Below are 22,176 nucleotides of genomic sequence, written 5' to 3' on the forward strand. Positions count from 1 at the left end.
GCTGAGGCTGCTAATGTCAAAATAATGGTATATTAATTCATGAAATAGATATTTAAGCAGCCAAATAAGCAGCATACATATCATCTTGCAAGACACGGTCGATGTAATCAACTTTAGCCGACGTTATTCCACATTAATGCACAACAATGTATAATAACGGCTTGTAAACGTACCTTTATTGTGAAAGCTTCCAGTCTTTCCTGTCTTTTGCTAGCAGTTTGATGTCACTTGATGTCACGGTGAGCGGCTAATGAAACACCTGGGGCGTCTTCTCCTCTTCACAGCCCATTAACTCAGCAGGGTTAACAAAGGAGAGACACCGGGCTACTGGAGGCTATTATACAGTTAACACTGTGTAATGCCAACAACTGAAACAGTCTGGGCTGAAATTGGCGTTATATTAGCCCTGCAACTAACTCTGAACACGATTATATTAAGTTAACATAATATTTTGTTTCACCATATATCATCAGGTCTGTTAAATTAGCTAGCTGATGCAAAAACAAAACAGCGTTTTCTCATCTTCAAGTGTCATTTTTGAAGTGAAGTAACATGTTCGTCCTTTTTCAGATAAAAACAACTTTAAAGCCACTGTTGAGTTTTGGTGCTGCAGCCTGGTCTTGTTTGGGTTGTAGCATGTGGCTAATGCTAGCTAAGCTTAGCAAACGTCTGTGCCGGAAAACTGACGCTGATTTTATGACCCTTTCAAGCATGTAGCATTAACCCCTAAAAACTAACCTACTTCTGTCAATGTACATCTTTAAACTTAAATGTGTAGTTTTGGGGAAGAAGTCAGGCTCATAATTGTGATATTTACAATAAAAGTGAGGAAATTATACAAACTAGAAATCTTTCTTTTTTCTATAAGTGAATACAAAAGCTGTTGTCAGATGAAAATAAGGTCCACAGAACACTGTTTTAAGCTATTAAGTTGGCAGGGTCCACCATATATAAACAAAGTGAAACAGTGTGAAACTGTGTTGTCCTTTAAGCTCAGTTTGTTTATTCAGTCATGAAGATGAAGGAAGTTTGACATGATGTGGAGCAGCAACACTTAAAGTAAATGGTTGACTAAACAAAGCTGCAAAGAGTGGCACAGCCTGTGGTTAAAACTAAACCATGACAGGAAACCCCTATCTCTCATTACATTTCCTCATTTTCTACTGGAGGTTGAACTCTATATGCTCTCTGTGTGAATTCTTTAAATAGTATATCTTATTACATTTATTTCACTCCACTGTAGGACTTCTCCCTGGTTACCACTGTCTACAAAAACTCATGACAGCCAGAGCAACTATCCCGGACACTTCCAGGACCTCATAGTTTGAAGGTAAACACTCCCCTCCAAAGGTGTGCTTAGCCTAGCTATCACACACTTCCCGTTGAATACTTGTGTGCGCTGTCATTGAGGGCTCTGTGTCTCTAGTGGCACACACCCCCTTTAAACACACACACACACACACACACACACACACACACACACACACACACACACACACACACAGTGAGGTAAACACTTAGTCTCAAGTCAGATACTCTGTGGTCCTCCCACCATCCTCCTCCTCAGCCAACACTCAGATGATGGTATTGTGAAACGGTGAGATAAGCAGGCCGTCTGCTGATAACATCACTACTGTTAAGGAGATAAACTCTCCTTTTTGTCATGCACATCAGTCAGGATCACAGCTGTGTTATGTCTGCATCACAGGTGTATTCTGCAGTTGTATATATGTAAACTGTGTGAGTTTAATGTGCATGTGCTGGGAGGGAGAGTTTGTTTACATTTTACAGCAGACAAACATGATTTGCATGTGTGTGTGTGTTTGTGTGTGTGTTTTTGTTAACTTCTGTTTGTATTTGTTTGTGCTTTTGTGTGTTGTACTTGTCTGTAGGGGGGGGTTGCGTGTATCAGCGTGTCTCTGTGTGGGATGGAGTCACATTACCAGAGAATTAGCCTGTGCACATTCAGAAGGGAATTTGCATACTGTGTGCACCTGCCTCGTCTGTATGTTCGTGAACTGAGGCAGAGACACAGAGGTCTTGTTTCAGCACATGAAATATGAGAGAGCTTATCAAATCAGCCGGGCCTCTTACACCAAACATCATAGACTTTTTATTCAAAAGTAAAAGTCTTTTTAATGTCTTGTAAAGTGCAATTAGTGCTAACTACTAAGATTTGGAGTAGGAGCACTTGTACACCCTCCATGTCGCATGTGTCACACATGGTAGCGCAGAGCAATTTCTGCCATGCACATGAAGCCTGAGGTCATGTTTTTCTTTGATCCAGCCTTATTTCCATATCTGTGAGCACATGCACTTGTGGGTATGTGTGTTTGAAAGTGTGTGTATACAGTATGTGAGAGGGTGATGGGTACTGAGTGTCTTTGTTGTTTTATCAAGGACGGGAATTGTCAGAATCCACTGAAGCAAAATCTTTCCTGTTAATTGTCGGACTAATGAGGTGGGGGTGTTACACTGTGCATCCAACCATCTGTTGGAGCCTGACAAACTGTAGAGAGCTGTTATAGTCTAGTTACCAACGTCTGGCTGTTCACTGTTTGTGCTTTATCACCACAAATAACTTGCCCTGACTAATTTCTTTAATAACACCGTTCTTACTGCCAGTGCAAAGCAACATTAACATTATAATTAAGGTTTCTATGCTCCATGTTGCATGTAAATGCACAACGTGTTGAAAGTTCTTAGTAGCCCAGCCAGATTGTAATGTTCTCACATAGGTTGAAACTCGACCAGTTTTACACATTGAAGTGTGTTTACAGGTCTTAGGGAGTAGTGCTACATGTATGAAAAAAGTAGTGTAAAGCCTTTTGTGGCTCCAGAGGAAACTACATGTGATCTGATAAACAGCCTCCAGTGATGTCTCTCAGTAGCTTTTAATTGGGTAATGTAGGCGCCAGGTTTAAAAAATTCTTCTATGTCACGAAGTATATTCTCATTGACATATCCCTGAGATATACCAATGCCTGTGAATGTCCATGACGTGCTGATTGAAGCTGCAGTTGTCCAGTGTAATGCCAGAGACCCATCCACCTCTGCCTTCTCTCCTCAGATGGTGAACCAGAGTTGTGGGGCAAAAGAGCTCGTTTTGTAAACGGTAAGGTGGAAAAAGTTGCACCATGTACTGAAATGGGATATGGAATGCTGAGTAATAATGTTGAATAGTGATCTGAATCCATTTTCATTTCTCTGTCGCTGATGGTGATGGTCCCTGTTCTGTTGTCTTACTTCATCATCATCTCTGTTGATAGCTGCACATATGTAGTACCAGTTGAACAAGAGTACAAATCAATGGTTTCTCTCTAACCCAGAAATGTAAAAGCGACAATGATGAGAATGTCTGTCCCATCTATGTTTTCTGGTTTTAATATTTTTACCTATTCTGAATTTTAAAACGGACCAAATATCAAATTTAAATTGAAAATCTTTCTATCTTCCAAATAATAACATAAAAACATATTGAAACAAATCAACAATAAACACATGTGGAAATAACAACGTGTGTGTATAATGATCCAGTCTGTGGCTTGTTGTCTCTTTATGCCCTCTAGTGACAGAACTTGAATCACTCAATCATCTGTACACATTATATGTACGCCGCTTAATCCTCTGCAGGGTCGCGGGGGGGCTGGAGCCTATCCCAGCTGACTTAGGGCGAAGGCAGGGGACACCCTGGACAGGTCGCCAGTCTATCGCAGGGCTACACATAGAGACAAACAACCACACTCTCATTCACACCTACGGACAATTTAGAATGATCAATTAACCTCAGTATGTTTTTGGACTGTGGGAGGAAGCCAGAGTACCCGGTGAAAACCCACGCTTGCACAGGGAGAACATACAAACTCGAACCGGCGATCTTCTAGCTGTGAGGCAGCAGCGCTAACCACTGGGCCACTGTGCAGCCCCTCAACAAAAGCATCTTTGGCTTTTCTGTGCCAGAGATTAAAGGGACAGTTCACTCCAAAATTAAAAAAGTCATCATTTCCTCTAACTTGTAGAGTGATTTATCTATCTTCATAGTTTTGATGTAAGATGCAAAGTTTTGGAGATATCAGCCATCATTTTGTCTGCCATCTCTTGAATATCTTGGAATAGATGATATTTGTCTTGTGGTCTTCAAAGCTTATAAAAACCATGTTGAACAGTATCGTCTCTTTCCAGAAGTCATGACCCAGTTACTCAGAATAATCCACAGACGTTGTTGAGAGTTTCATGTAGGACTATTTTCTTTCTGCCAGACTACAAATAAAGAGTGCATCTACTCATGGACCAAAAGCTTTTCTTTAAAAAAAAATATTATGGGGGGGCTGGCAGGATATCCAATCATTAGTACAACACAATATAAACACAGACTCTTTTGATTCCCCAACATACAAAGTCATTAAACATGAGGTAAGATCTAAACCTCAGAAACCAAACTGAAACATTTCTTCTCGTTTTGACTTTTTATTGGAAACACATGTTTACTGTTTGATTGTGTCAAAAGTCATTGTGGTGAGATGAGTTTCACTTCTGGCAGCTTCTGAAGTTTGGTCCAGCTGTAAAGAAAAATATTTAAAAAACATTCAGAACAGATTTTTCTCAAGTTTAACACATAGATGATAGTTGAGTTCCTGACTTACTGAATTCATCTTTCTGCAATCTGGTTCAGTCATTTTATCTCGCAGGTACAGTGGCTTTTTCTGTCCCTTTTCATCTCCTCTCTAGAAAACAAAGGAAAGATAAAGTTAGAGTTAAAGATATCTGAAACCAGGTCAGCACATCATTTCTTTATTAAATTAACTTTGAGACACATTAAAGAAATGAATATTTACCATTTGCATCCGACAGACTTCCTGTTGACCTCTGGCATCCTCTCTTCTCTGAAAGACAAATGGAAGACAATCTGAGTTATCGTCAAAATTAAATATAAGATCTGATCAATTATCCATGTGTATGATTCGAACAATAACAATGAAAAAGTTGATATTTACCTTTTCAATAAGAATTCACACTTGTTTTGGCCCTCCCTCCTCCACCTCTTCTCTTCTTCACCGCCTCTTGCTAAAAGACAAATAGAGGACAGAGGGAGTTGTAGTTGAAAAGTTGAAAAGTTAATAAATTATTTGTTGATCACTACATGATGTGTGAAATTAAGAAATAAAGTGATACTTACACTTTCCATATGAGGGTTAAAACTTCATACTGCCCTCCTCTCCCCTCTCTAAAAGACAAATAAAGACAAGCAGAGTTGCAGTGAAACATTTCAGAGACCAAATCAGCAGATCATTTATTTATGACAGTATGTACAGAAAATATTATAAAAGTGATTTACCTTTTCAATGAGAGTTCACACTTGCTGTTGCCCTCCCTCCTCCTCTCCTCTCCTCTCCTCTCCTCTCCTCTCCTCTCCTCTCCTCTCCTCTCCTCTCCTCCTCCACCTCCTCTCCTCTGTCTTAAAGACAAATAAGAAACGGGGGAATTAAAGTAGAATATATCATCAACCAGATCAGCTGATTATACATTTTGACACAATTGATGAAACAATATTTTAAAATTGATTTACCTTTTGTATGGGGGTTCACACTTGATATTGCCCACCGTCCCTCCCCGTCCTCTCAGTCTCTACTTTCCTTTCTAGAAGACAGATGAAAGACAATGATGGTTGTTTACATATCACGTACAGAGTCATAATTAAATACTGCATGAAATCTGATATGAACATGTAATAATTACCTTTTACATGAGAAGATTCACGCTCCCTGTTCTTTCTTCTTTTCTTGTCTCTTCACATATCACCACGTTTCTTCTCTTCTTGACGGAGTCTAATTCCCAATCACGTTCTCTTGTTTATTCCACTTCTTTGAATCATTAATTTCCCATCTGTCCCTCTCTTCATCTCTTTTTGTGTTTCTTCTGGTTTGTCCTGTTTCTCCCCTCTTCTCTTCTTCTTCTCTTCTTTGATTGTGACTTCCTGTCCTGTCTCTTCTCTACTTCTTTTGTTTCTTTTCATTTCTTGTTAGTCTTCATCGTCTTCTTTCTTTCTTCTTCTTCTTTTTCTTCTTCTTCTTCAAGGACACAATTCTTACCGCAACGCGACACGATGCAGCACAAGGCAACTCAACTCAAATACATAAAAGCTGATTCAAATAAATCTGATTCAAAGAAGGTGAAAACAATGCAACTTAAATAAATTCAACTAAAGTGCTTTCCTTGTTTCTCCTTCACTTCTTACATTGTAGCTATCAATTAAAAAAACAGATTCAAAGGAATTAAATACAAGGCAACTCAAATAAATTCAAATCAGTTGCTTTCCTTGCATCCTCACACCCTGTAAAGGGGTGAATCTTCCCTTGAACCTTGACAAAGAAATTTTAAAAAGTGGTTCAGCCCATTGGAACTAATTCAATTCAGTTCAATCAAATAAATCCCTCAATGATTTTAGTTCAATTCAATGAGAAAAATAAACTGAATTATAATTCAATTCAAGGGACAGAGGCGCTTACCTGGAGGCTCACCAACAGGCTCACCTTCAGGTTCTGCGCTCCTCTTGAACCACCTGTTAAAATATTGATCCCTCGCCTCCATGTCCAGCCTTACATTCCTCACCCACTCCGGTTCAGGGCCGCGCCACAGCTGCTGGTTCTGGACTAACTTTGGCTTAGGGCCGCTCCATGGAGGCTGAGGCCTACACGGCCCCTTAGGTATAGGCCAGATAGAAGTGAACGCCTTCTGCCGCTTTCGTGAAGTGATCCGGGCAGGAACATTGGACACCAAAGAGGCAGAAGTGCCAGAAGGGTGAGAGGAGGAGGTCGAAGAGGGGCCCAAGGTAGGGCAAGAGGAGGAGCTAGGAGATGGGAGAGAGGAGGAAGTACAACAAGGGCCCAAGGTAGGGTGAGTGGAGGAGCAAGAAGAGGGGTGAGAGGACTTAGAAAAAGGGCATGAGGAGGAGGTTGAAGAAGGGCCTAAGGTAGGGCGAGAAGAGGAGTAAGAACAAGGGCGAGAGGAGGTGGTTGAAGAAGAGCCCAGGATAGGGCGAGAGGAGGAGCTAAGAGAAGGGTGAGAGGAAGAGTTAGAAGAATGGTGAGAGGAGGAGCTGGAAGAAGGGTGAGAGGAATTTGAAAAAGGGCGAGAGAAGGTGGTCAAAGAAGGGCGAGAGGAAGAGCTTGATGAAGAGCCCAAGGTAGGACGAGAGGAGGAGCTAAGAGAATGGAGAGAGGAGGAGTTAGAAGAATGGTGAGAGGAGTTAGAAAAAGGGTGAGAGGAGTTTGAAAAAGGGCGAGAGGAGGTGGTCAAAGAAGGGCGAGAGGAAGAGCTTGATGAAGAGCCCAAGGTAGGGCGAGAGGAGGAGCGAGCGGTAGCGCCAGAAGCAGAGCTACGAGAGGAGCGATCTGACCTTTTTGGGCAGCTGCTGCGGGAGGCTGGTGCTGGGACCCTGAGGCGGACGTCCTGTGGTCTGATGGGCAGGGCCTCGATGAGGATAGCCTTCCTCACCGTACGCTGCGCCATCTGAGAACACAACATCAAGACAGTATACAGTTTATTACAACTGTGACTGCATGTTATTGTAAAGACAAGCAGTTGCACAGTTTGTCCTGTTAAAAGTCTGGAAGCTAAATCTTACACTCCTTCAGAAACCTTTTAGAAAGTGACATTTGCACCAGACTCCATTCAACAATATGCCAATTTTAAGTTCAAACCTGCAGAGCTCCTGCTGCACCATGATGAGCCTTAATGAATAAATGGAAACAGTGAGTGTGATCAGCACTACAGGCACATTCACCTTTTCTGGAGGACAAGCGTCTGTCTGCAGGGCTTTCTCTGCTCTCTGTTGATGACTGTCTGTGTTGGTCAGGACAGCATGAGATAAAGTATTACATTAAAGTACCAAATACAGTTTTATGCAGAGGAAATGTTGTCAAACTCAGTCCCATTAGGTTAACGGCACTAACTGAAATTACTGCCAATACTAGCAACACATGCTAGCTTAAATCAGTGAATTCTGCAGGGTTTACGGTCAAACACATGCTAAACAACAAGGGACTGAGTGAAACATTTATAAATCTCACTTTTTTCTTGACAAAGTCCTCTTGTCAGTGACACTGAGTCTTGAACAAGGGTCTTCAGTTGATGTTTTTTCCGTAGATGAATCGTCCAGTTGGAGTAGAAATGTTTTGAAAATATTTCGGAGTCTTGCAAATGTTTTGGTCCGGACCCAATGATGCACCTGGAGACGAACCATGGCAACCGTGGAACGTTCTGGTCCACTCGGTGAACATGGCGGCCCGTCAGCCCACATCTCACCTGGAGGAGCCTGGTCCAAACAGCATGCTGGAGTCCGACCACAGAGGCCAGATATGAAGCCCATGTTAACCTGTGGAGAACTTCAGATCAAATCAAAATGTGTCCCATAAGATGCTCTTAGAACGTGACGAGTCATCCCTCGGCCTGTATATGAGTCATTTATAGTTCCCTGTGTGTTTTCATCAGTCACAGAGCAGACTTTAGATGTCAGTCACGAAACAAAAAACATTAGATTCTCAAACAGCAATTTTATTTGTGAGATTTGCGGAAAATGAACATATTTAATAGGTAATATCGTTATAATTGATCCTCTCCTGTTGAACGTCTCTATTTATTGCTGCACATTATGAAGCTGCTGTAGCACCATCAGGTGGGCAAAACACAGAACTGCAGATAAAGGAACAGTTGGGGTGCAGTCCGGTTTAGGAACAAGGAACAATATCAGAATTGTCATTGTAGCCTATGTCATAGACATGATTTATTATTGTACTGTATCTAGTATAGGTCTATAATATTGAAGTTCATTTGAGGCTTTGGCCTTAAAAAGCACCAACGACCAGCAACCTCGACAAAAGATCCATACATGTAAATTGTCACATTAAAAAATCCATGAAAACAGATAAATGTTTGCTTTCTGGCACATTCATTCTTTAACGGAAGGATCTTTCTGATGGTTTCTCCTGCAGTTATGTCCCATTAAGGTCTAAGATATTTGAGGATTTCTTTCAGGCCTTGTAAAAAGGGACAGACCTCTATCCAACAAACTGCTAATACAAGACAAGCTCCCAGGTCAGACCTCTACTGCCACCTACTGGTTAAATTAGCACAAGCAGTTTGAACCTCTGAACCTGTCACAGCAGGTGTTTCAACCAAAACACCTGCTGTGACAGCTGCAGTTATCGGTCAGGCTACTCCTCAGACTCTGGATGAGTCCTTCTTCTGGATCAATACAATTCATTCATATAAAAAAACTGTGATCACTGGGCGTTAGTCCTGAAATCCACTCTTTGGCATTCGATCCTCTGACATCTCACCTCTTCTCTGACCCCTGGACCCATAAAACACACGTCTGCCTAAAATCTGTCTGATTCTTCTGTTTGATTTATTCTTATTTTTTGTACCAACTCCACTGACTTTCTTTCAAATTTATAGTGCGCGTATTATCCTTCCTGTAACTTCCTTCCATGCGCTCATACCCTATCTTCAGTATTATGTAATGCATGCATCGTCCATGCATGCTTCATTTTGCATGCTAATACCAAAATACATTGACTCTGCCTTCAAGTTTCTCAGTTGTCCTTGTTTGGCACATTGAGCACATCAAGCTTTTCGTCCTCCATCAAGTTCTGTTGTATTTAAGAAGGCAGACATCTCATCAGCAGACGTCTAAAATAACTCTGCATCTTACACCAAAACAATCTGGAAACCTCCTCCCATTAAAAAGCTACTTCCTCTCATTCTAATCACCCGAGGGAAGATTCAAATTACAAAGTAGGCGAACTCCTCGTTTCTTGTATCTCAGTTTTCAGCGAATCTTAGCCGGCTCAGAGAAAACTGGTTCTTCGTGTCCTCCCGCCTCACTGTCATATCATTGATTTCTTTTCTCTGACTGCACATAAAAACGTCTGCACAGTGAAATAAGCCGTGCAGATAATCTGACATTTTCCCAATAGAGAGACAAAATAAACTGCTGGTTGGATTTCATTGATTTATACACGGAAAGAGCTCAAAATTCCTCTCAGCACTGAGACGACACTAGCTAGAATTAACAATAATATTCTCATAACTCAATTATTTCTGAGCCATTAGTGCTGATTTCTGTTCTCGTCATACATTGTGTCTGCAGACTTCAATACTTTAAGGTATTGTAAAGGTGTGTCGGCTGATGTAAAATTTAGCTTCAGATAAAAAAAAAAAACAAACACAAATCACATTAAGCGTCACACCAATTCACACCAAGACGTCTGGTCATTTCAGAACTCAGATAATCACGGTACTCCCTCACACAGCAGGCTGTTGCATTGCATTCAGTTCAAAAGTGAATTAGGAAAAGTGTCATTTTCTTCCAGCGGCCTTAAATTTGAGCTCTCTGTCACCACCACACACTCATTTCAGGTCTTGTTTCAATTGATTGTCTTCAACTGTACTGTAAATATTCTGTTTGTTAGTCCGATGGTGCACTAAGAGAATACATACATTTTGTATTTGATTGCATTAACTGTTTTACACCTCGACACCGAAGAAAACAATGTTTCCCCCTCAAAGGGTCTCTTGAGGCAAGATATAGTTCTGTTGATACACTATTCAAATTTGTGTGGCAATGTAAGGTCTGTCTTTATCTTTTATTTTCCAGGATTTTAGTTTCCGCTGCTCCCTCTGAGGTGTGTTTCTTCCTTCCTGTTAAACGGTTGTGTTTGTGGAGTTTGCTATTCTGAATCAAGAGTCGGACTAAAGAAAGTGTTGTACGATACACACGCTGTAAATCCCTCCAAGGAAAATCTGTGAGAACCAATAAAAAGTACTTGACCTGACAGACGCGTGATTAAAGGGTCAAACTGCTACACCAGAGAGCTTTCATCCCGGCAGACTGAGAAAGCAGGAAGCTGAGAAGTAAAACAAATAACTCGAGAGGTGCAGTCTTATATTTTATTGTGATGGGGAGTCATAAAAATGGAGCGAAACTAAAATGAAAACAATACAAAAAGACAGTGGATTTACAAAGGGTGAGGACAGAACAAACGATATGCAGCCTTCGACAGTACAATGGAACAAGTTGGCACAGAACAGAACGGGGTGTCGGGACGATCTAAATTTGGCTTCGAAATAAAAAAGGGAGGAGTAACGGCTTCATAACAAGATCCTTCATTAAAACGGCGACGACTCATGCTTTTTAAAATCACAGAGGTTTAGAATTCAGTAGCTTCATAACGACGCAAAGAGCGGATGCACATGTAACAGTTTCTATTTCTCACTTCATTCCTGTCTTTTTTTTTTTTTCTTTTTTAGCTTAAAACAGAAGTCATGTTTACAGAATACATGTTTTGTCTTTTTATGTTTTTTTGTTTTTTGTTAAAACAAACTTCAGCTCCCAGAACCACATTTTGGGTTGTTTTTTTTTGTTTGTCTTGAGATTATTTTTCATACTAAAATATATTATTGTATCAATTCAAACTACAGTAATGTACACTACAATGTGTAATAAATAACCATAAAAGAAAATATAAAAATAAGACACATAAATATAAAAAAGTCTTCTAAAAACTAAACAGGTACAGTTTTGTTTAATCTGTGAAAAGGGTTCTAATACTGCCATTGTTGAAAAAAAAGAAAAAACAAACAAACAGAGGACACAAATAAAACAAAAAAAATTAAAACAGACTAATATTATAAACACTGTTCGGTAAAACCAACTGAAAACACTTCAACAGAGACCACATTCACTAACGTTTGTTACCTGAAGTGCGGGACAGCTTGCCACAGTTTTTTCCTTTTTCTTTCTACTCGTTGAAAACAAGTGCACAAGTCTGACAAATTGTATAATTGTACTGTAAAATCCTTCTATCGTTACTTTTTATTCAAATAAATGTTAATTTTTTAAAATACTTTTGCATACAAGGTTGGTGTTCGGAATATTTCAGTCCGCCTTAGTGGAACATTCTCTGTTTCTAAGCACTTATGTAAACACTTATACTTCAACTTGTGACATAAAGTCAACAACATTTGAACTCACAATTTTAAACTTTTTAACATCAGCGGGAAACTGATCATCTCAAGTTTACAAGGCATTTAATATCCACAGGTTAGCTCAGTGTAGACTGTAATTCTCATGATTTGCACACATTTCTAATCAGGTATTAAAGAAACAGTTCAGCCAAAAAGGAACATTCAGTAATTATCTCCTCAAAGCTGATGGACAGTCAGGTGAAGTTTTGTCGTCCACAAACATTTCTGAAGCTTCACAGCGAAACAGCATCGCAGTGTTCTCTTTAACAACTGATGTAGATGGGGACTTGTTTTAAAATGTAAAAGCAAAAATCTAAGGAACATAAAATGACTCCATACAGCTTGCTCTGCGTAATCAAAGTCTCCAGGAGCCTCAAGTTCAAAAATTGATTGGAAGATAATTATTTTCACCATCGACACAGTCCACAGCTTGTGAACCCACTTTAGACGGGGTGCATGCCAACACTTTCAGGTCAGCTGCTACAGGGGGCTAAATGACGTCTTTTCAAACCATATTGGGATCTTTGGGCTTTTGGAGAATTGCATTATGCTGGACAAGCTGTATGGAGACATTTTGTGTTTTTTATGTTTTTCTACTTCCACTGTTTGGAGAATGCTCCAATGCTGTTTTGCTGTGAAGCTCCAGAAATGTTTCGTGGACTATGAAACCTCACTTGACCGTCCACTGGAATGAGGATAAGTAAAATATGACAGAATCTTCAATTTGGGTGAACTTTTCCTTTAAAAGTAGACCGTGAAGAGCTGCATTGTCAAGTAAAAATGCCAAAATCCTTCTTCCAGCCTGTCATATATGATGATTTGCTAATTTATTTCTACTTTATATGATCATAAACCAAATATACTTGAGTTTCAGAATGCTGTTTCTGTAAAAACAGACATGAAGGCGAGATAATAACGGGCATTTTTCACTATTTTCCATCAATAAACAATTTGTAAAAAAAAAATAAAAATTGTCAGATTAATCAACAATAAAAATAAGTGTTAGTAGTAATACTGTGTTTCCCAGCTTGTATGTCTGGTGCAAATACTTTTAAAGGCCTCTAAAATACTCTAAATTAATTTCACAGGAAGTTTCAATCTCTCAGTTACTTGTGACCAATCTGCTGTTCTGAGCAGGTCGACAAACATTAGTCAATATGGGTCTCGTGTAAGAAACAGAAGGACATAATACTGGCTACATGTGTGAAGAAGAAATGATAACACTGTTCAATGGCACTTTTAACAGCACACAGGTCTTGCATAAGGCTGGAGGCATCGGGGTGGAGCAGGAAACAGCCCTGCTCCTTCACGTACAGTTTGACTTCATATACAAGCTAATAACACTGAAACACTGACTCAGAACTAAGGTCGACCAAAATAAGGAAAAGCTTGGTAAGAATGGGCGCCCACGTTGCGGAACCGCAGCTGAGCCGAGCCGGGTGGCGTCTGCTTCATGAATCGTCACCCGGAGGCTCCGCGCCGGGTTGCGAAACACGGGTGCCTGATGCTGGCTTTGAGGTTGTGACTCTACCTTCCCTGATAGGACAAATTTGGTTATGGCGTTCAGAAGCCACGATCTCATCCCGGACTCCCCATCCCGCCCACAGCCCTCCCCAAGAATACTTTGTTTTCCTTAAGGCTAACAGTCAAACTGAAAACAAAAGTAATGCTAGCTAGCAAAGACTAACACTAACACAGACAACATCTCGCTAGCTAGTGTACGTATATAACACTGAAGGGCATACAATGCATGAGGCATGTATCCATAGGTAAACCAGGAATACTGTAGTGCAGAGGTTTTTGTTCGTAGAACTCAATAAAATACTGATTTAGGAAACTTCATTGGCAATAAAAAGGTATAGAAATCTTTCTTGTCTTTACAGGTTAAAATGTTTTCAAACAAGAACAAAATTAGTAACACTGACCAAATGAAAGGAAGCAAGAAAACAACCTGGGATGTCTCAGTAACAAGTCTAACAAGTTGATGGGTGAGTTCTGCTTTAAAATCTGTACTTCTATAAACAATTTTTAACACTGATATTTCATGTCCACAAGAAAAAAAAGTCACTGTTTTGTTTTTCTTTTTTCTTTTTTTCAAGTTCAGGCACACCTGGGTTTTTGTACACAGTAGTGGACCGTTAAGATCAGGCAACCGCCGTGACTTTATTGACTTTTCTGCGGTTTTGTCTTAACCAACTCAACTTTGATGAGCGATACGTTAGAACTGTCTGGGAGTGATTTTCCTTTTTTTATTTGGCGTTTGTCACCACTTCCTCTGTGGGTTCGGCGCTGTCCTCCTCTGTGGGTTCTACATTGTCCTCGCCTTTGGGTTCAGCACTGTCCTCCTCTGTGGGTTCAGCACTGTCCTCCCCTTTGGGTTCAGCACTGTCCTCCTCTGTGGGTTCAGCACTGTCCTCCTCTGTGGGTTCGGCACTGTCCTCCTCTGTGGGTTTGGTGCTGTCCTCCCCTTTGGGTTCGGCACTGTCCTCCTCTAAGGGTTCAGCACTGTCCTCCCCTTTGGGTTCAGCACTGTCCTCCTCTAAGGGTTCGGCACTGTCCTCCTCTGTGGGTTCGGCACTGTCCTCCTCTGTGGGTTTGGTGCTGTCCTCCCCTTTGGGTTCGGCACTGTCCTCCTCTAAGGGTTCAGCACTGTCCTCCCCTTTGGGTTCAGCACTGTCCTCCTCTAAGGGTTCAGCACTGTCCTCCCCTTTGGGTTCAGCACTGTCCTCCTCTGTGGGTTCAGCACTGTCCTCCTCTGTGGGTTCAGCACTGTCCTCCCCTTTGGGTTCAGCACTGTCCTCCTCTGTGGGTTCAGCACTGTCCTCCTCTGTGGGTTCAGCACTGTCCTCCTCTGTGGGTTCAGCACTGTCCTCCTCTGTGGGTTCAGCACTTTCTGATTCCTCCCTGTTGCTTTTGTCCGTATCTGCTTCACAGTCTGCCATTTCCTCTGTATCTGCACTTGCCTCTTCCTCCTTTTCCTCCATCTCTTCGTCCACTATGTGATCGTCGCCCAACTCGATCTCCATCACATCACAAGCAAACTCCCCGTCCTCCTTCTCTTTATCCGCCTCTTCCTCTTGTGTCATCTCTTCCTCAACCATGTCCTCTCCGTCCTCATCGTCGGTGTCATCGAAGTTTCCCTCGTATATCTCGCACTCTCCGTCGTCCACCTGCACAACACGGATGTCATCCATACAAATGGCCTCGTCGTCGTCGTCCTCCTCGCTCTCCCTCTCATCTGAGTCCAGTTGGGAGGGCGGCGTCGTGGTCCGACTGTCCGACTGCGGTCCGGCGCTGGGGCTGCTGAGCTCCGACTGAGCCCTGCGTGGCCCTGAACCTGAGCCGGGTCCAGGGTTTGGCCCGTCCTTCTTGCAGTAGGAGTAGCGGTGGTTCATGTGCTGGGAGTACGAGCCAGAGTGAGAGAAACGCTTCCCGCATTTATCACACTGGTAGGGTTTCTCACCGGAGTGCAGCCTTGAGTGTTCGATCAGGTGGTGTTTGTGTTTGAAGGCCTTCTTACAGATGTTGCACTCGTGGGGCCGTTTTCCTGCAGATGATAGAACAAAGAGTCAGACAGGGAGGAGCACTGCAGAGTAATCTCACTTTTTCAGTGTAGTTTGAATCAAAGTACAGTTACAGCTTCTTAATTGTGGGGATATTTTTGCTTGTTTGCTGTTTTTTGTGAATTAAGCTTAAATTTGAAATAATGCTGGTTTACACCCCCAAAGCATGATTCTTCATCTTTGTGCAGTTATAACAAAATATGCAAAGTTGTTCAGATTATACAACTGAGTTTGTAAGAGTTTGAATTCCTGGCTCATTTAAACAGATACAGCTGTGAGAAGTCTTTTATAAATGCTCCATTAATGATTTGCAGTCAACCTATATATTACTCTTGTGTGTGAGAATAAACGCCACTGAATTTGTGTCTGTGGTTTGTGTGAAGATGAATCATGTCATGGCTGAATCACCACACATCTGTGCACACCGGTGCAGTGAACTGCCAACAGATTTTAATAAAACCACATTCCAGTGTGACACAAGTTGGAGCTTCAGGGAAAATATCCACTAAATTCACCTCCAGAGTCTCATCTCATTGAATACTGATGTCAGCGCTTTCTGAGGTAGTACATTTACAGGCCAGCTGTCCCGTAAAAGTTACCATCACACTACAACGCGCTAATACAACACGTTTAATGAGAGATGAGGTCATTTTTAAGATCACAGGCTTGAAAATTACAACTACTTTTGGGCAAATCAGACACTCTGAACAAAATAAAGTTATTCCAATTATCTTTTAAAACAGTTGCAAAGTGTAATGCAATGAAACAAACAAATTAATCCATTAGTGTTAATTCAGAACAGTTTAGACCATCACATACACAAATAAGAAAATGTGCTCCTCTGCTCAAACCAACATTGACTTTTAAGGCCTACCTGTGTGTTCATATTTGTGCCTGAGCAGGGAGCTGCCCTTCTGGAAGACTTTGGAGCAGAGATCACAGGGGTACACGCCATTTTCCAGCCGTCGCTTCTTCATCAGTGAGGCTGCATCTGAATCATTCTGCTCCTCCACCGTGGAAACACTTTCAGAGCTGCTGTCCGGCTTCTTCTGCTGTAAATGAAGGAAAACGAAGACTGGTCAAATTATTTAATGTCATGGACAGGTGGACTCTAGATCAATGAAAACCAAGCAATATCAGAGACACTATCTTTCTCTTCAGGGCATTTTTCATTAACTTTTGATAATGATTAATCCATACAACTACACTGAAAGACTTCACCTGACAAAGTGGCTTGTAGAACAGATACAGGAAATCAAATTAAACTGTCTAAAAACCCACAGAAGAAATATTGTTCAGCAGACATAATGTAAACCACTACCAACCTTATGGCCGTTGAGTACAACAGTCTTTGCTCCAGCAGCGTTGCCGGCCTGGGTGGCATAGGTGTAGGTGAGCTGGGGGATGAGGATGGTGCGTTTTGTCGCGGTATTGATGGTGCCGAGACAGTTCACCGTGCTCTGACCGGCGATGGCCACTAACGTGGGCAACTGTGCGGCAGTCACGATGTTGACCGCTCTTCCCGTCTGTGGTGTGGTGACGTAGATGGTTCGACCCCCCAGCTGCTCCTTCCTCAGGCAGGTCAGGTTCAGGGGCTGTTCCTGCTGCTTTGTGGAGGGTGTCGCTGTTTTAGTTTCCAATGCTGCTGCGATTTGTTTAGGAAGGGAGAGATCGAGTGGCTCTGCCTGGGAGTCCGGGTCCTCCGGGTCCTCCGGGTCCTCCGGCTCCCTCTTGATGATGACGAGGTCCCCGGTGTTGAGGCTTAGTGGTGAAGAGTCTGAGGGAGAAGCGCTGCCAGATTCTGATGAGGCTTTGTTGGAGGTTTCGTGGCCACTGTCTTCCTCTGTCTCTCCGTTCAGATTTGAGGCATCCTCTGAGGCGGGATTTGTGGTCACAGTCTTTTTGGAAACCGCTATAGTTTTATTGTGGCCCACGTTTTTCCCAGAGTTCATCTTGGCGAACCATTTTCTGATCACATCCACGGGAATACTGACAGACTCAGATATCTTGGACAGCTCCTTTTCGCTGGGGTTGGCATTGGAGGTGAAGTAGGTCTTGAGGAGCGAGACGAGGTCGTCCACTGGCGGCTCCTCCAGCGTCACGCCCGCTTCGCTCAGCAGAGCGGCGAACGAGGGGTCCAAAGCTGCAGAGTCGACAGCCTCCCCGTTGGCTGCTTTGCGGTGCTGGAGGAGGTGTAGCGCCTCCAGGTTGTCGGGACAGTCGTCGCATAGTAAACATGTACTAATGCTGCTGACTTTTGGCATTGGAGCTGTGTGAGTGTCTGTCTTATCAGTTTTCATTTCTGGCTGTGTGCCCGCCTCCGTCTCCATGATGGGCACTGACTCTGGCTCTGTCTTTACGATGGAGAGGTCTGTCACCTCTGGGGTTGGGGATTTGTCTGTTTTGGAGGGGGTGGGGGCTGCAGCAGTGGTGACAGTGGGAGGGGGGTTGTTTTTGGCAACAAGCGATGCAGGCTGGGTAGTGGCAGTGGTGGCGGCTGCAGGGCTGATGCTGTAGTTGATGATGATCTTTGTGGTACCGTCGTGATCCACAAAAGCCGGCAGGCTGATGATCTGCTGCTGGGGCTGCTGGACTACGATTCCCTGCTTCCCCTGCGCCACCACCCCGTTAGCCGTACCTAGCACCTGCCTGAGCACGTTTCCGTCCATCGCCACTTTGAGCACATTTTGCAAGTCATTCAGATTGATGCTTATAGGTGACATGAGTCCGACTGTCGGTACGACCATAGCCACGCCCTGAGGCAGGGTTGCAGCAGGAACCACAGCTGGCTGCGCTGTCCCTCCGTTCACCACTCCATTGGTACCGGCTGAAGTTGCTGGTGCTGCCGCCATCGTCTTGCACTCGTATTCCACAGGTTCTGATTTGATCTGGGTGACGGGGAGCTGCTCCTGGAGGGGTTTGCTTTCAGTTTTCTCTTTAAGAATCCCACGGGCCGGAGCAATTACGACCGGTGAGGTCTGCGTGGTGGGTGGGGGGGATTTGATTCGAGGGATGCCGTTAGGGGGTGCTGCACCCACACACTTCTTACTGCTGATGTGGGAGCTGTAGGAACCTGAGTGGGAGAATCGCTTCTTGCAGTTTGAGCATTCGTACGGTTTCTCACCTAAGAGGGGCACACAGAGAAATGACAAAACCTGTTAAAAGGAAGTGCTAGAAGCTCTTTTAAAATATTTTTGTGCATGCCATTTTTTCTCTTTGTATAATTAAGTTGTCCAGAGAGCTGGATATCAAACCTCAGTAGCTGGTTATGGCTGTAACGTGTTTTTTTTTATACTCAGTGCAACAAAGTACTAGTAAAGTAAAAGCTGGGATTCAATTTATGGTCAAATTTACAATCTTGTCTACTTGTTTAAACCTTTAATTTCAATTCCTGATTGAAATCTAAATTACACCAATTTTAGACTGCATTTTATTGAAGTATAGCTCTTGTACTGATGCTTGTGTTAATATATATTATGTTTCTCATTGAAGAATATTGGTTTATTTTGTAATAAAAAAAAAAAAAGGTTTGTAAAAACATGTTTATATTTCTCAAAATAATGAATACATTTTTGTTTTCATTTTGGTATATACTTCAGTATCGAAAGAAATCAAACAATTCACTATAGTGTGTGTAGTTTCTGTACAGTTTAGTTGCCAGTGATGTGTTTATGTGTTTATAATTATATTTCAATATGTTACATCTTTACAGAGCAATTTTCAACAATTATATCTGTTTTTATGGTCAAGTGATTTTTGAAGAAATCAACCCAAATGAGCCAAAAAGATTTGGAGAAACTGACGTAACAGAGTCAAAAAGAATCAAAATACACGACAAAGACTAAATTAATTACACCAAAGCTATAATGGACCGGTGTTAAGGGTAATAATGACTGTCATCTACAAACACAATAACTGGTCAGGAGCTTTCTATTTCTATGTGTATATTTAAGTGAACGGCCGAGAGTGATGGTTGCCGTGGTGACAGCTCACCGCTGTGAATGCGCAGGTGTTCCTTCAGGTGGTGCTTGTATTTGAAGGCCTTGGAACATTCGGTACACTTGAACTTGCGGGTTCCACCTGTTCCTCCTAATCCTCCTGTCGACTGGGAAACGTGACGCTGAGGCGGAAGAAAAAATATAAAGTAATGAGGATGAGACACATGCGGATGATAGAAACAACATATTTCTATTCTTAGAATGAGCTGTTTAGTATGAATGGGAGTGAACTCGAGTCAAGTTAACGTTTTCATTATTTTCAGTTTTCCTATTGGTCAAAGGTTTAAAAGGAAAACTGATTACAGATGCAGAGGATTTTGTTAATGGCAGGATTTGCAGATTGCAAAGCTCTGTTTTGATTTTTTTTAAGAGTAATGAGTCACAGTGCATGAAAGGTGACCTGAACGTGAATACAACCATCAGCACTAAAATAATGTATAAATGTATGTATGTATGTATGTATATGTATGTATGTATAAATATATTGATACAAAAAAGCAAAGATAAAACCACCAAATTTGAGCTTTCATCAAGATGAAACTCTATAGTATAGTACTATAGCTCTTCAAGAGACCCACAAGTTCCCCAGCAACCATCATAGTCTACAACCTAATTTGTCCTGCACCGTGACACAGCCGCTGCCTTCAGGCTCTGGTGTTACCTGGTCCCTGGAGCCCCTGTGGTGGCTCATGTGCCTCTCAAGCTGCGAGCGGTAGGTGAAGGTGTAGCTGCAGTGCGAGCAACTGTAGTTGTCCTCGCTGGTCTCGTGCCGATACTTGATGTGCTCCTTCAGCGAGGCGTTTCGCTTGTATCCCCGGGAGCAGTAGGGGCAAGTGTGCAGCTGGGAGAAGGAATCTGGTGTGCCTGTGATGGAGACAGCAGGGGGAGAAGCATAGAGGGTGATGACACAATTCTGCCATCCTTCATCAGTTTTTTTTTTTGTTTATCTTCCAGTTGTTTAATCACATTAAAATCTTTTCAAGTGAAGCTTGACTTGAATAACAGTGTTCACTGAAATAAGTAAGCCGCTGTGTGTTTGTGTATTAATGTTACCGTTTTCGTCAGCGCCTCCTGTCTCTGCTGGACTTTGCTCATCCTCAGGAGCTTCAGGATAGATGATGGCTGTGTCTCCCTGCTGGAGAATCTCCTCCACCAGTGTATCCTTCACCTCCTCCTCCTCTTCCTCCTCTTCTGACACACACTCTTCTTTCACTAAAAACACATAAACATGGACAACTTTTAGTAATGATTGATGCAGATGAAGGGTGGATGTATTTGTGGCAGGAGGTTCAGTCAATCCTTGAAAAGAAGGCACAGATTAAATTGTCTTTATTGGATTCTGCTAACTGTATCAGCAGCTAGAGGGCAGCAGAGGGCTTAATACCTATTAATGAGCACTTTCCTCTCTGGACCCATGAGGAGGATAAATCAGCATTGGCTTCTGTGACGCCTACTGTGTATATTTAGAAAAGCATGAAGAGAACACATTTCCAAAATATTTGACATTTGGATATTTACAACAAACCAAATGGCTCTGAAACACTATTAATATATTATTTCTTTAATAATCCTGGTGGTTCCCCATAAAACATTCAACTAAAACCAGTCCAAAGATTCATCTTTAATTACTCCTTAAACCAATTTCTGTACCAAACCATGCAAGAAAGTGTCCATAATTGCTAAGAACACTCAAGAAAAAAAACACCAAAGCTATTGCTCATGTAATAGCTGTGCTGTGCAGAAAGCTTTCTTATTATAGGAACCAGCGCTGAGCCCTGCTGATATTGTAATGTTTTCTTCCTCTAATAGCATTTCAGGAAAGTAATCATTCTAATGTGAATACAGCTCCATACAGCTCATCTGATACAGCAGCTAGGAGTTAACATGTTGATGGCATTCTTATGTAAACAGAAACCTGTGTAAACTGCCAATATCAGAGTAATGTACATATATCGATCAGATGACATCCTAATATATGAGCGAGAAGACGATAATTTAATAATCCTGATAGGCCTGCATCCATTAAGGCTTTCAGGATTACAGTTAAGTGGATATTCCCCTTTTCAGTTTTCATGTTTAACAGATAAAAGGGTTATTGCCAGAATTAAAATGTTGCTACAACAATTTAGTAATGTATTTACATAGAGCTGGGATACTAACAAGAGTCAGCTTTAAAGAAGATCAAAATCAGAGCAGCAGAACCAGAGGTCTACCTAAAAAACACCTGATCCTACATTTCCCAAAATGCATCTGGGTTGAATCTTTCATTACATCTTATTGATTGCTGTGTCAGTAGCAATAAGTCAGTGACAGAGTATCTGTTCCTCGTGGGCTTGAGCAGAATTTCATCACTCGTGGTGGACGAGGAGCCGCCTTGATGTCTGTTCCCCTTTTTTTAAGACCTGGTGTTGTTTTATAATCATCTTTATGACAGAGACGGAGACATTACCTCACTTTCTGTGCGTAAAAAGCACTGATAGGACTGAGCAGTGAGGTGAAAACTGTGAGCAGCGTTGCCATGGAGATCAAGCATTTTATAAATGCAGCCAGGACGGGTGCCAAAGGCCACGCCTCTTCCTGCTGAGCCT

The 22,176-nt window shown here is 42.1% G+C and overlaps 2 protein-coding genes and 1 long non-coding RNA gene across 9 annotated transcripts in view; all 3 read right to left on the minus strand.

Moving 5' to 3' along the window:
• Positions 1-4,451: 4,451 nt before the first annotated feature.
• On the minus strand, positions 4,452-5,458 carry LOC119011162. Of its 2 annotated transcripts, none has more exons than XR_005072135.1 (6): positions 5,442-5,458; positions 5,177-5,215; positions 4,995-5,064; positions 4,836-4,883; positions 4,644-4,724; positions 4,452-4,559 (listed from the first exon to the last, which is right to left on the minus strand). It is a non-coding gene; the product is annotated as an uncharacterized LOC119011162 (long non-coding RNA). The 2 variants fall into 2 exon arrangements; XR_005072134.1 differs by lacking the exon at positions 5,442-5,458 and adding an exon at positions 5,336-5,381 and having other exon boundaries at positions 5,177-5,224.
• A 122-nt stretch (positions 5,459-5,580) lies between these two features.
• Positions 5,581-8,912, minus strand: LOC119011160 (uncharacterized protein DDB_G0271670-like). The gene is made up of 3 exons (XM_037084079.1): positions 8,070-8,912; positions 7,784-7,842; positions 5,581-7,509 (listed from the first exon to the last, which is right to left on the minus strand). Exon 3 carries the CDS (start codon positions 7,507-7,509, stop codon positions 6,481-6,483), a length of 1,029 nt encoding a protein of 342 aa, XP_036939974.1. The 5' UTR covers positions 7,784-7,842; positions 8,070-8,912; the 3' UTR covers positions 5,581-6,480.
• Positions 8,913-10,936: 2,024 nt separating this feature from the next.
• LOC119011155 (zinc finger E-box-binding homeobox 1-like) overlaps positions 10,937-22,176 on the minus strand; it is a 66,173-nt gene continuing 54,933 nt past the window's right edge. For 4 of the 6 annotated variants that reach the window (XM_037084058.1, XM_037084062.1, XM_037084060.1 and 1 more), the window contains exons 3-8: positions 20,642-20,800; positions 20,250-20,452; positions 19,584-19,710; positions 16,916-18,714; positions 16,465-16,642; positions 10,937-15,574 (exon numbers count right to left, since the gene is read on the minus strand). In XM_037084058.1, coding sequence (XP_036939953.1) covers positions 14,277-15,574; positions 16,465-16,642; positions 16,916-18,714; positions 19,584-19,710; positions 20,250-20,452; positions 20,642-20,800 — 3,764 coding nt within the window. In that variant the 3' untranslated portion in view covers positions 10,937-14,276. The remainder of the gene's footprint in view (positions 15,575-16,464; positions 16,643-16,915; positions 18,715-19,583; positions 19,711-20,249; positions 20,453-20,641; positions 20,801-22,176) is intronic. The other 2 variants (XM_037084061.1, XM_037084059.1) reach the window with 2 other exon arrangements.

The sequence above is a fragment of the Acanthopagrus latus genome, chromosome 21 (assembly GCF_904848185.1).
Source record: "Acanthopagrus latus isolate v.2019 chromosome 21, fAcaLat1.1, whole genome shotgun sequence".
Lineage (NCBI taxonomy): Eukaryota > Metazoa > Chordata > Actinopteri > Spariformes > Sparidae > Acanthopagrus > Acanthopagrus latus.